This window comes from Mus musculus, chromosome 14 (genome assembly GCF_000001635.26).
Source record: "Mus musculus strain C57BL/6J chromosome 14, GRCm38.p6 C57BL/6J".
Taxonomy (NCBI): Eukaryota; Metazoa; Chordata; class Mammalia; order Rodentia; family Muridae; genus Mus; species Mus musculus.
This window is the reverse complement of record NC_000080.6, coordinates 78556235-78570304: the sequence shown is the minus strand read 5'-3', so window position 1 is coordinate 78570304 and position 14070 is coordinate 78556235. Positions and strand designations below refer to the sequence as shown.

General features: G+C 40.7%; 1 protein-coding gene across 6 annotated transcripts in view; it reads left to right on the top strand.

Annotated features, from left to right (window-relative positions):
• Dgkh (diacylglycerol kinase, eta) overlaps positions 1–10956 on the top strand; it is a 173381-nt gene extending 162425 nt beyond the window's left edge. For 4 of the 6 annotated variants that reach the window (NR_104044.2, NM_001081336.2, NM_001281794.2 and 1 more), the window contains one exon: positions 148–10955. Coding sequence is in view for 4 of the 6 variants with exons in the window: in NM_001253766.2 (NP_001240695.1) it covers positions 148–234 (87 nt within the window). In the remaining 2 variants the exon portion in view is untranslated. Of the gene's footprint in view, positions 1–147 lie in introns of all 6 variants that reach the window. The other 2 variants (XM_011245100.3, XM_030247867.1) reach the window with 2 other exon arrangements.
• The last annotated feature ends 3114 nt before the right edge of the window (positions 10957–14070 follow it).

The following is a 14070-nucleotide window of genomic DNA, read 5'->3' as shown; positions in this document are numbered from 1 at the left end:
ATATGCTAATTATGTGAATTACTAGTTGAAATGCTTATTGGTAAACTTGTCTTTTGTTTTTTTTTTCTCCCTCTCTTCCTTTCTATTACTTTTGTTTTTCTTTCTATGTTTCCTTTTTTAATTAATTTTTTTCTCTTACTTTTTCAGGACCTGGGGATTCCGAAAGTGGGTCATATGAAGCGAATTCTCCAGGGAATTAAAGAGCTTGAACGGAACCCTCCCAACTTGGTCTGAGGGGTGGTCACACTGGTGCTATTTCTGGGAAGAGAAGTCCTCACTCACCACTCAATACAGAGTCCTTGGAAGCCGCTGCCTGTTGTTGTGATTTACTGCACAGATAAGCACCTCTGAAGCACCTCTCCCGACTGATATTTTGCTGTGGGTGAAAGTTTTGATTTGAGGTATTAGAAAATAATTTTTGTGCCAAAAAAAAGGCCATTCCACAAAGCCATGTTCTCATTGTGCAAACCTGACATGCTAAAAAAAAATGCTCACAGTAGTGGAAGAAGGATTAGACATGATTGCCTTGTCTAAAAAGTGGACTTGTTTGCCCATCATCCAGTGAGGGTCTTTAGATCTGGGCCCACAGGAGGTTCCTATGTGTGCCTGCAACTGTGTTAACAGTATGCAGCTGGAACTTCGCAGGCTTCCCAGTGAAGGCATTGGCTCCTCTCTAGAAGTCACTGGTTAGGAGATAAAGATAGGGGTTGTACTTTTAAGTTTTTCACCCTAAGTTCTCAGTATCCACTGGTCAAAAAATACGGTGAAACCAACCCATAGCTCACTATGACTGATGCAAATCTGATGCACGATGTTCCTTGCCTGAGTTGTCTTTCTTTTTCTTGCATGTCATGTATATTATTGTAATATTTCAATAGCTTTGATGTTTATTATAATGAAATTTAATTTATTACCACCCAACTACCCAAGCACTTTTTGGTTGGTTAAGGGCACTTTGGAGTAAATATTCCATACCTAAGAGTCTGGGAATGTTTGTCTGTGCCATGATCAACAAATGATATACATCTTATGCAAACCAAATTCTTTGCCTGTTCCAAACTACAGGTGTGCACATAAGGAGAATTCTTGGGTGTTTTCATAAGCTTACATGTTCTGTCACCTATGAAACTTATTCCAGCTTTCCAAATGCAAATTCCCACATTTTGTTCCCATTTTTTTCATATCAGTTTAATAACCATTTTGAGTTTCTGCTTGCACTTGTAAGACTTGACATCCAGGAATTTTTCAAGGTCGTGGCTGAGATCCCAGCCTGAGTTCTGGGGACTGAGGTGATTACTGACAGGACTCACCAATAGAAGGAATTTCATTTTGTTTCTTAAGGGCTTTTTGTATTACTAACTCACATTTTGATAGTCTATCCAGTAGATATTATTTCCCTTTTTCTAGACCATGGCGTGTCAGTGTCGCTCAATAGAATCATCAAGTATTTGAAAGCCAAAGGTATACAAGTCAAAAAAGTAAGAAAAAGAAAAGAAAAGAAAAAAAAAATCTCTGTTTTCTGGTCATTATATGCCAAAAATCAACTGTAATATTTGAAAGTTGTGTATATAAGAGAAGCAAGCAGGGCTGCTGACCCAGTGAAGGCGGTTTTGATAGTGTAGCCTGCCAGGTGCTCAGTAGATAAACATACCCACACATGTGCACACACGTGTCATGCTTCCTTACCTGTGTGCACGCACTTACTGACATGCATTGTCTGGGCATACAGTGTCCCTGCTACTTTCGAGACAATCATTTCCCCAATGCTTAGTGTTTCGTTTTTACTTGGGTATTTACTAGGGGAAAAAAAATCCCCAAATTGAAATACCTTAAAAATAAATGAAGTTCAGTGGCAAAGTGTTTGCTTAGGACAGGCAAGGGGCTTGGCTCCACCCATAGCAGAGCAAAATCCAAAGGGATCAACAGGCAAACCTAGTGCGTTCCTGACCATGTAAGTATGTCTCACATTTTACCCAGGTTGTGCACAATGGACACTTTCCAAAGATAAGTCCTATCAAGACTTTTGAGCTGAAAATAAACGAATCACTTAGTAGTTTCAATGTTAAGCTTCACCTGTGAAGCCCCTGTTATATACTACCTGGTGGGTACCTTGCCAACTTTTCCTGTGAAACCAGATCAACCCAGAGCTCCCCCATCATTGTTCAAGAGAAAGGAGTGGGGGTGGGGAGAGGACTCCAGTCTATAAAGAGTGTATTAACACATTATTGAGTTTTCCTCTTCCCCCCAAATACATCACTGTCAACAGAAAAGACAGTCTAATGGCTGCTGCCCTAGAGGTGCACAATGATTGGCTGCTTTTTGTTTGGTAATCTTTTCAGTTCCCGCTGACACCTTTTATGCATTCTGACTCATGAAATCCTGACTCGTGAAAACTTTCAGTGAAATGGCTTTGGGATGACAGAGATTCTCTAAGATGACAGTTTGGATGAACGATTTTGTCCAGTGTGAACATTTCTCTCTCTAACCCATGCCTTCGTGAGTCTGGGTCCAGTGAGTTCCGACACTGGACACACAGCAGTGTGCTCCCGAGACACCTTCCGTCTCTGCTAGTGTCACAGAGATGCTCTAACCCTATGTGAGGTTTCAGAAGGGGGATCCTCGCTAGGATACATCCAGCCACATCCACTTAAGTAGAGAGAGATGCTCAGGTGTGCACCCGACTGTAGCTGGCTCTGCTGTCCTCCAAAGCATTTCCTGTGCACTCCCCCTACCCCAGGAAGGAAACAGAACTGGATGTTCTCCAGGTGACTAGGCCGTTCTCATCCATGTCTACGCACATCCTCACCGTCCCATCAGTTACCTCATGGCAAAATGTCAGAGGGGATTCAATATATTTTCAGTTTCCTAGACAGTTGAAATGAATTGATGGGTTGGCTCATTTGGAAACACTGCTGTGGTTGAGAAGGTGGAAACAGTGGATGTCCAGGTCAGATCTGTGCTGTCTGGTGTTTTAGCCGCTGGACACCTGTGGCTATTAAATTGAAGTTTATTCTTGCTCAAAGTTCTGTTTTGTAGTTGCACTACCTGCACTTTGAGTGCCCTGTAACCACAAATGTAGAGCATTTCCACCATCACGAAAAAATTTCATTTGACAGCAGTGAACCAGTGTCACTGCTACTAAATCTGTGGTCCATGGGCCATCTATCAGTCAGCATCCATGTTATCTGGAAGCTTATAGCAATGCAGACTGTTGGCGCAGACAAGATGGCTCAGCAGGTCTGGCAACAGGTTTGATGCCAGATGCCATATTCAAGTGGAAAGAGAAACACTTGTGGACTTGTCCTCTGACCTCCATCTTCCCACCATGGCATCCTCACCCACATACACACAATAATAGGTACATATTTTTAAATGCAGAACTTCAGATTCACTCCAGGTCTGCTTCTGGAGTCTTCCTCTTGGTAAGATTCCGGCCCTTGGGGACATTAAGCTTCCCCGGTCCCACACTTGGCTTAGTTTGTTCTTGCTCGGTTGCTCATGACTTAGTTCACACTGAGCATTTCAGAAGAACATATACTGAGATAAAGGCATTTTTCATTTTCTTGTGTCAATAAAGTACCCAGTGGACATACTTCATGCTTGTCATGCTTGAAGGGACATAGCAGCCCATGCATGTTATGTGAGTCATTAGGTATGCAAAAGGGGGTGGGGGTGGGGGAAGAACCGGGATGATTGTAAGAAAAGCGAGTGTGCCATTTGAACTCTGAAAGCAGGCATATTTTTGCTAAATTTGGAACTCTTTAAACTATGATAACTTATCTTGATTTTCATGTGGTTCAAAATCGCTTAAAAATAGTTGCTAAAAGATAGTATGCTCTTGACCTCCAGATTCAAATTATCCTAAACTGAGATTTTTTTCCCCAGTGATTTATTGTCAGGATTCTGTCCCTTAATTATTTTTATATTTTAGTATAAATTACCCAAACATAACTTCCTAGCTTCTTTGCTATATAATCTTTCTATTTTTACATGAATTGACAAGGTATTAATAGAAAAATTAAAAAAAATATATACATCACTTCTAAAGTAAGTCATTTATACCTGCAGCTGAGCTCGAGTGCATTGTGAACTTTCATTTTCCAAGGGTGAATTCTTTAGGGAAATCAATTTTAATTTAGCTGTAAAAATCAATCCCTTTTTAAATTCTAACATCTGGAGTCTCTCTTGCCCACCCACCCCCCAACCTTATTCTCTGTCTGTCAACTGTGAGATTGTTAGATATGGGGTTTACGGTTGGTTAAAAGAGATGGCAGTTTTCAAACTCTACCCAGTACAGTTAGGAATAGCGGAATTAGAAATGGAGCATCCTCAGAGGGACTGTTGACCCCTGGGGCGGCTTTGCCATTGGCTTCCTGGTTTCCCTTATTCTCACTGCCCACCCCAAGGGAGAGAAGCCCTTCCTCTCCCTTGTTTCTGCTGTGGCATCCCTCAGGTGACTTCTGTGTCACAGTCTCTGTCACATTGGTAATGATACCTTAGCAATAGGATTCCTTCACAAAGAAGCAACTAGAACTTTTAAAGAGTGGTAATTGTTTTCTTATATATATAATAAGCAAAACATTATTTTTCTTTATATTGTTTTCCAAGTTTTGTTTAGAGATATTTATGTTAGAAGAAAATATATAAAAGTTTGTTGATATAGAGAACAGAGAGCTAAAGACAGCTGGACTGTACCTATCTTTTTTTTTTTTTATAGTACTCTCTGTTATTTTCAGGTAAAGAAATGAAACCAAGACTGCATTAACTCAATAATAATGCTTAAGATAGACTCCACAGTATATGTTATAGGTGAGCAGCTTACTTCCGTTTATATAATTTAAGATATAATATTTACATTATTTAACATACTTCTATTTTTTTGCACTTCCAAGTTTTAGTTGGAAAAGAAAAACCAAACCACAGCCTAAAAATTATTTTAAAATCCACATAAAAATATTTCCTATTAGCTACAAGTTACCCATGCATAAGACTTTGTAAATAGTCAGGACATTTCGTATTATCTACATTTCAAGAGTAAAGTAATCAAACCCAGAAGCACACAGGGTTACTTATAAAATGCATTAAAATAAAGACATTTCATGCTCAACTGATGCTATCAAAGTAGAATAATGCAGTTCAATATGTAAGCAAACCAGGGAGAAGGAGGTTGTGTGACATTTAGTCTTTGATGGTAGCGTTGTTCACACAGGTTAGCCATTGCCACTTCTACAGTCCAAGTACTAACTGCATATGCAGCTGAAGGTTGCTCACAGTGCTGATAGCTGGTAGCTTGTTCTGTGAAAGGTTTGGGGATTATAACATTCACAGTTTTGTGAGTTATATATTATATACTGCAAATGACTAATACATTGGAGTAATATATTTATCTAGAGCTGGTAAATATGAAAATTATTTTCAAACAGTCAAGTGAGATGGACTGTTTTCTTTAGGTGAGATAAAAATCACTTGTATGTTTAAATCTCTATTTGTACAACAGCTTTCTCCTACTGGTGTTATTAATTTTCATACTACGGTTTTTCTTACCTTTTTATACCAAAAGAATTACATGCTGGCTATTCAAACTTGCCAATATGTATTTGAGTTTGCAAGACTTTTGGCAGATAAAATTACTTCATAACAAGAAGACACAAAAGCTTTGTATATTTTGTGGCTTTTGGGGCAAGAATTGTACCTTTGATTTTCTCTCTGCAGGGCAGTGCTGACGTGAGCATTGTCCCTTGACAGTATTACTTAGAATGGTTGTATAAATCAGTGCCCTTATTTATTATGTTGTGAAATGTACTCTTTATACAGAATGCATAGTCTAGCTCCTTTCATTTTTACTGCTGTTGCCTGGAGTGTAATAGCTCTGTTAATGGTTGACTTATATACTTGAAATGCTCATTTCTGTGAAACAGACGCCCAGTGTATTCCTTCTTTTAAAAAAAAAAGATAAGAAAAGAAAAAGAAAAAAGAAAAATTATTTTCTCTTCTGTCTTAGGTAACTGAGTTATAGTTACCAGTCATAGGAACTTTTCTACAAAATGATTTTTATATCTAAAAAGACACAAAGCAGAAAGGCTGAAGGGGTAATGTGATCAAGAGCTCCATTAGGATATATTTTGCCCAATACATGTCTTCAATCTGTAAGTTTTTTCTTATAGTGGGTTTTTAATTCTTGTGGTGGGGACATGTCTGTGATTGCACTGGCCAATGTGGCATTCCGATTAACGCTGAATCTTGAATCCTACCACAAATCTCATACCTCTGATATCTAGCCCATGGTTCCCGAGTCTACATTCAAAACCCGTTTCCTGGCTTTGGGCTACACTGCAAATGGAACCCACGGTGGATAACTTTTGCTTATTTCTATCAAGTAACCAGAAAGTTTAGCTGAGTTTTTTTCATTATTTCATTTGGATGCATTCTTGACTCAAATTTTAAAAGCTTAGACATGTAAAATGCAATTGCACAACACACCACGCAGAATAAAATCACTTGTTTTCCAAAGAAGGAACAAAAATCCTGCTGAATGTTGCAGAGCTAAGAAATCGCTTTAATCCCTAAATCCAACTGTTTTTCTTCTGTTTTATAACATGAACAGCAGGTGAATCGTGAGTCATGCAAATCCATTGGGAAATTAAAAATTAAATGTGCTTTTAATAACAGACAGAGCTTTATGTTTCCCTGTCGTAGATGCATTTATTGAGGATGGAAAAAAGTGAGAATCTGTTAAAAACATAGATAGTGCAGGAACTTGAGACGGTTTGCCAAGGCCCAGGAACAAAGAATTTGAACACGTCTTTCCCTTTGTATTACAGGAGGACTGAATGCACATAAAATGTCTAATGTGGTGAGCACTGCACCTCAGATAGCGCCCTACTGGTCAAGTCTGAAGTCCTAACTAGAAGTTTGCTAATTAACTCTCCAGAGAGCCCATTTTACTGCAGAAATTACGGGTCAATTAAGGAAGCCATCAGGGTGGGCGAGCTAACCTCTTAGACATTTAGAACAGCTCTGGCGATGTTTATTCCCAGGGCAGAGCTGCCTGTGCTTTCTCAACGCAGAGCAGCCAGTAGTGGATCTTGGTTCAGGAGGTTGGAAGGCTCCTTTAAAGGACAGAATAAAGGTGACTTGGTCCATAGATGAACACCAAAGACACTTTCATGACTTAGCCGAGCCTTGGAGTGTGTTTGCTGTGATGTGTTTCCCGTTGAGATAGTGGTGGTTTTTCACTCACCTCTTGGATCTAACAAGGCTCATTTGGTCACACCTTGTCACTGCCCCACTGTGTCCTCTCTACTCTAATGTATTTTGCTGCCTTGGGACCCCAGCTCTAAGAGTTGGCCCAACACTGCCAGTTATAAGTAGTCAAATTGTTTTCTACAATAAGAAAGGACAGATGTCACCAGTCCTACCTAAATTTACTATGTCTTTCCCAGTGACATTTTAGTTATAAAGAAAGCCATTCCATGAAAAAGAGACATCCAATCTGGTAACCCTTGACATTGCATTTACAAACAAAAGTGGAAGGCAAGTGTCTCAGTGGAAGAGTGTTTATACTGCAAGTGTGAAACCCTGGTTCACTCCCAACAGTGCGTAGTACAAACAACAACAACAACCAAGTGGAAGGTGAAGCTGAATGAGCGACAGCTACCTAGAGTAGGTCATGGGTCTTTTAATCTGCATATTAGGTTTTCTGTGTTCGTGTTAAATGGCTAGTTTATCGAGATGAATATAGCTGTCAGTCAAGGTCCTCACATATTCCCTTAGAGAAACTGCCCCAAGAAGAGACATCATATTCCACATCCTACTTGCAGTCTCACATCCCAGAGTACAGAGACACAAATGTGCTTTGTGGATCAGTCTCTAGGACTTTGCCTCAAGAATGGCTGATTGAGCACAGTGCAGGGGAGCAAAGGGCCGATCAGGAAGCCCAGTCTTGCTTGCCCTGCTCCCCTTTAGCTCTGCTTCTCCTCTCTGTTAACCTTTCTAACCCAGGAATGCAGAGCGGCTCCAGCGTGGGGGTTTAGTACCTTGGCAGAATGACACGGCCCAGGTCAGCTCATCCAAGAAACAGTGCAAATTCACAGTTTTGTGAAGCATTGTTGGATGGCCTCCAATTTGCAGTGCTTTTGCTTCAGTCTGCCTACAGCATGTTTTTGTTGGTTGTTTTTGGTGGTGGTGGTGGTGGTTGGTTGGTTTTTATTGTTGTTTGTTTATTTGTTTGTTTTTTCGAGACAGGGTTTCTCTGTGTAGTCCTGGCTGTCCTGGAACTCACTTTGTAGACCAGACTGGCCTCGAACTCAGAAATCCGCCTGCCTCTGCCTCCCGAGTGCTGGGATTAAAGGCGTGGCCACCATGCCCGGCGGTGGTGGTTGTTTAATCCATCTCAATGATAACTTTCAGGCCAATATTTCATCCACGTTTTATGTATATTCAAAGCTTTTCTGTTAATGTCATATTCTGTTTTACACACACACACACACACACACACACACAAACCCCCCACTGAATTTTTCTCGATTTTTGTAGTCACAGCGTATAGCTAGCACATAATAGGTCTTTGACATAATGTTTTTGAATATTATTTTCATACTGTCGCAAATAAAAACTCAAAATACCTTCAAAGTCTTGTGCTTGCAAGGACACAAGCCTTCTGTGCAAACATTATCAGGCAAAAGCAACTGTTTGGTCAAGGATCCTCATATAAAAATCACATTTCTTCACATCGGAAATATTTGTCAGGAATTCTTGTTTCTGAAAGTGAGACATAATTTTCAGCATTCCTGACAAAATCTTGCTTGTAAATCATACACCTGCCCTACAGATTCTGTTCTATACACTACTTATAGTCTTCATAGACAAACATATTAATTATGAACTAGGAAAAGAATAAAAAACAGTAAGAAAGGTGGAATTTTTAGACAGTATTTGCCCAAGAAGACACAGATGAAATTTGTATAATTTTGGGCCATTTACTGTTAATGATTATTGTATTACAAATATAGGAAGATCTCTGACTATCATTATCCTTATAAAACATAGTGACTAAAAATTTGCTATTACCCATGGGCCTGTTTTCCTTTTTGACTCTCTGAAGCCATTTTACTATGTCCCCAAATAATGATAAAAGTAATCACAGTGCTCTGTAAGTTAAATTTCTTGAATAAACACCAGTCAATTAGATAATTAAGTGCCTCTTCTAGGCACTTGGTTAACTTTTCCTACTTCTTTGTAACTGGGATACGCACTTAGATACTGAGGATACTGGTAAAATAAGACAGGACTCTTGTCTGTAGGCTTTCAATTTGTCCTCGAATTGATCTTTCTAAAGTCTGTTTAAAAAATTAGGAGGGATTTTAAACAAGCAAAAGCAGTTTCTTCTCTGGAGTGATTTTGGCCATGTCTCCTTCCACCCCAGCACCCTCCAAAACTAACCAAATCTGAGTCACCACAAAGCAACTCCATTTTTATTTCCGCAACTCGTGTATATATTTTCCTGTCAGCCACAGTTCTGGCTGTTGCTGATCAAGAGTGGGCCTCACTAGCCCTGCACTCTGCTGCTTCTGCTGCTAGAGGGGCTGCGTTGAACACAGGGGTCTGGTTCGTAGAACAGGAAGAAATCTCAGGTTTATTTGGGGAAGGCACAAATTCATGACACTTTCAGCAGAATACATGAGGTGACATTGCAGACCCACAGGAGAGGATGGATCAGAAGGCTCCATTTGAAGTTGGTTGAAGTGGGTTGGTGTTACCTTAGGTATCTTGATGGAGGTAGGAAGTCATGGCATTTGACAGGGAGCACAGCTGTTATCTCAGCATTAGTAACATGCGAATCTATGACTCCCACAAGGCTCTGATATGTAGATGAACCACAGCAAACATTTGTGTTATGATACTGACTTCTGAATATTTATTGACAGATAGGCTATAGGTTTCCTTTATTGAGAATGAAGAAATAAACTGTCTTTATCTTTCCTGTCAGTAAGGTTGGGGGAGGGGGCTTTTGCTGGTTTGTATTTTCACATTTCAATAAGCATATTTTGAAATCACTATTTCCCATCATATACAATATCATATAAAATAGGGGACACATTTCTGTGTCCCTTAGCAAAAGAAAGGTCTCAACTTGATAGCTTTTATGCTTAGCTCAACTTTGTAAATGTTCCACAAAAGAAGGGGGCAGGGAAGGCTGGGCGCTGCACCCTTCTGCCCAGCACGTTCATTACGCTTTTCAATAAAAATAGAACTTATTTCCCGCCTGTTACCATCATGGTAAAAACTTAACAATGTAGTTCCTTCTCTTTCTTATATTGCAAAAGATAGTTTTAATTTAGTCTTGCCATATTTATATAGCTAAGAATTTACTACATTTTGGTAGTCTGTTTTGAAACTAAATACTTGTATCTGACAGATGCAGATAAAGTCTGCCTATTTCTTACACAGTGGGCTCTGTTTGCTACAGAAAAGAGTGAAACTTTTCCCAGCTTAGCACATTTGCCATTGAAATGGACCTGACAGAGCAGAGGTTCTAACTTTGGCTCCAATTACTTTTAATAATGATAAGACGTGAGTTCTGTTTGTTTACATGCTGTTTACAATGGCATAATTTTTAAAAATAAATCTATATGAGAACTGAGATATTTATTGCATACTATTTTAAAGATGTTTTAATGTGTTTTCACCTTTGGAATATATTGTTACATTTCCTTGTACAGATAATTTGGGTGGCTTTGTTAATGTAGCTAATAATTTTTATGACTACTAAGTGACCAGTTTCGGTGCCTTCTCTTGTGGGATGCATGACTCTGTATTTATTGTAAGGAAGTCACTGATGTGTGTATTTTTGTACTGAGAGTAATGGTTGATGTTCATGATGATGAGAGACGTCTTTCCCAAAGGGCACTGCCTTCAGATCGACCTTCTCAAATAAAAAGACTGCATTGGAAGGTGTGAGGCCTGCACTCTTTCTGGAGGGAAGTCGTTGAGATGTTTCGAAGAAAAATACAAAGTACCTTTAACCACGCCCTGCCTCCCACACACACCCTTCTTGAAGTCTAGATGGTATCAGAGCCAGGATGCTGGTACTGATACGGTCAAATTGTTCAACAGTTGAGTCACCCACAACAAGGCTCCTCTCGATGCTCATTTACAAACACAGCTACTCCCATTGTGCCGTCAATTTCTTCTCACCTCCAGGCAACTGATAACCTGTCTCCATTGCAAAACTTTCATTATTTCAAGTATTAGTGGAATTATACAGTTCATGACTTTATATGGTCCACACACACACAATGTCCCAGATACATCCAAATCAGTGTATGTATCAGTGTGGTTTTTGTTGTTTTAATTTTTTATTGATGGATAATATTCCATGCAGTGGAGTTATTAATGTTCAAAACACAATTTGGTTTCCCCCAATAGAAATAAGCCCTTGATGTTATAAGAGATGCCTCTGCAACTAAGAATACTTGCTTCCCAATCAGGGAGACTGGAGTTCAAGTCCCAGCACTCATAGCAGGCCTGAGCATCCTGCCCATCCTTCGAATCCCACCTCCGAGGAAGGCAAAGACAGGAGGACTGGCTTGCTGAGAAAATGTGACCCCAGTTCACGATGAATAACTCAAACAGCTGGAGAGCACTGGCAGAGTACATCAGGACCCTCGGCTGGTCTCTGCACACACTGCACACACAGAGACCCAGACACAAATAGAAAGCAAAACAGCACAGTGGGGAAGATGGTATAGTGTGACAAAGACATACCTGCAAGGAGAAGCAGAAGCTGGGCATGCGGCCATGAATGAACTTGAAAAGGACCGAGGACAGGGCAGACAGTCAAAGGGTACTGGGGGCAATCTTGTTGAGATGAGAAGGAGGGAGCAATAACGAATACTTCATAGTTACGGCCTGGACTTGGAGGTTGGCTGTAGATGAATGAGGAGCTCAAACTCAGAAGTCTGGGTTAGTTCCATGAGAGTTTAAAGTGACTGTAGGTAGGATGTCCACAGCAAACGTACCGGGGAGAATTTCTGAAAGGAAATGCAGATGTGAGGGCCAACATCTTGTGAGCTAAAGTCATTAGAGAGAGGGAAGTTGTCCTAAAAAAAAAAAAACCTTTGTGAACACAGAAAGTGAGTCCCGCAGAGTTCAACCCAGAGGAGATTAGAAAATGGAGCCAATTGCCTCAGTCAGAATCAGGGCCCATGCTGTAAGACACTGGCAACAATAGCCTGGCAGACAAGCATCCTTCCTTCTGTTGCCCAGTCTTGAAGGCTGCTGTGGACAGAAAGGGAAGAGTCAAGGAAGAGATGCTGTTTGTAGAACCTCATGCCCAGGGCTGCAGAGTGGTGTTTACAAGGCATGTTTGAAGCTAAGTGACAAAGAGCTCCCATATATAGCTGGTGAGCCTAAAACCACACTTTTCCTTAGGATAAGGAATGGTTTTTACCTCATTCACAGGGTGCTGTGCCCAGGAGGAGTAGTTGAGGGAGTGGAGGATTTAGCTTAGAACATAGACCACAGGGTAGTTGAGAGTGGGGTCAAACCAGAGGGGATAAAGGTGGATGGGAGAACTGTTCAAATATGGAAGGGATCGTCACGGGAAAGCAGGCTTACAAGTGAGAAAAATGGAAACGATTGAAAATACCGTGATGATGTGTCATAGGAAAAGCCCTAAGAGGCAGGGGTGCAAAATTACCTGGCAACTGCTTGGTACCTGTTCTAGTTGGCTTTCCCATGCTGTGATACAAAACTGACCAAAACAATTTGGGGAAGAGGGATTCTTGCTTCCGCTTCCGGGTTACAGTCCATCACTGAAGGAAGTCAGAGAGGGGTCCATGGAAGAAAGCTGCTCGTGGGCTTGTTTCCCAGCTACGTTTCTTATACAGCCTAGGCCCTGCCTGCCTAGGAATGGTACCTCCCACAGTGGGTTGGGCACTCCTACATCAATTAGCAATCAAGAAAATGTCTCACTGACAGTGTGGCCACAGACCAGCATAACTGGGTAATTCTTCAACTGAGATTAACTTTTCTCAGATATGCCAAACTCATAACCAAGATTAGTCATTACGGTACCCATAGAAATACAGGGAAGAGAACCATTTCCTCTATCCTAATGTGTAGAACAGTGCTTGACACATATTTGTTAGCTGAATAAATTGGAAATGATTATGTCAAAGGACCAGATAATCTTAAGTCCCTTTCATTTTTTTACAGTTGATCATATATAAATACAAAATATGCATCCTAACTGTATTTGCAAATAGATGAACCAGAACTTAAACTCCAAAAGAGCAGTCTAGTATCCCCCTAAAAATAAATCATTATTAGCCAGTCTGGGCATCTACATGAGGATCCCATGGCGGCATCTGGTTCCGATGGACTTCCTGGCTCATTACATCAGATCACTTCCAAATGCAAATTCTATTGTCCTACATACTAATTAAATCTGTTTGTGTAGCAAAGTCTCAGATAATCACCAGACCCAGTTTCTGCTTTCAGAAGCTAATGGCTTCTGAGGCCAGTGTTTTAGGATTTTCGCCAGGAAATCTAACTGGTACTGTTATTCCTGACGAAAACATCAAGAGCCTTTCAAACACCCTAGGATCTTCCCTTGCTCTGGACCTGGTGTTCGTTTCACCTGGTGCCTCCACGGGTACATTCACAAAATCTGTCGATGGCTGCATGGTGTCATGGCTGCAAGGGTGGGGCCAGCCACGAGGACAAGCAACTACAACAGAAGCAAAAACCCAGAAGCCTCCCAGCAGAGCACGGTGGCTTTCAGTTTATGCCATATTTACAGTGACTGTGCAAAACACCAGGAGTTTAGTATCAGCCCCATTTGAATATCCTTACACTATGGCATTGACGCTTCCTTAGCCATGATATTTTTAATTAAAGGGTGGGCACTGGGCGCTGTCCTTTGAGAGACTGACACCGATAGGTAGAAGCAGCTCTAAGAACCACAGTCCAGTAGACTTTGTTCTCTCTACACAGCTCCATCCCGATGCAGTTCACTGTCTGGTGTCACTGATCGAGGGCACAAGCAAGAGAGACCATGTATCAAGA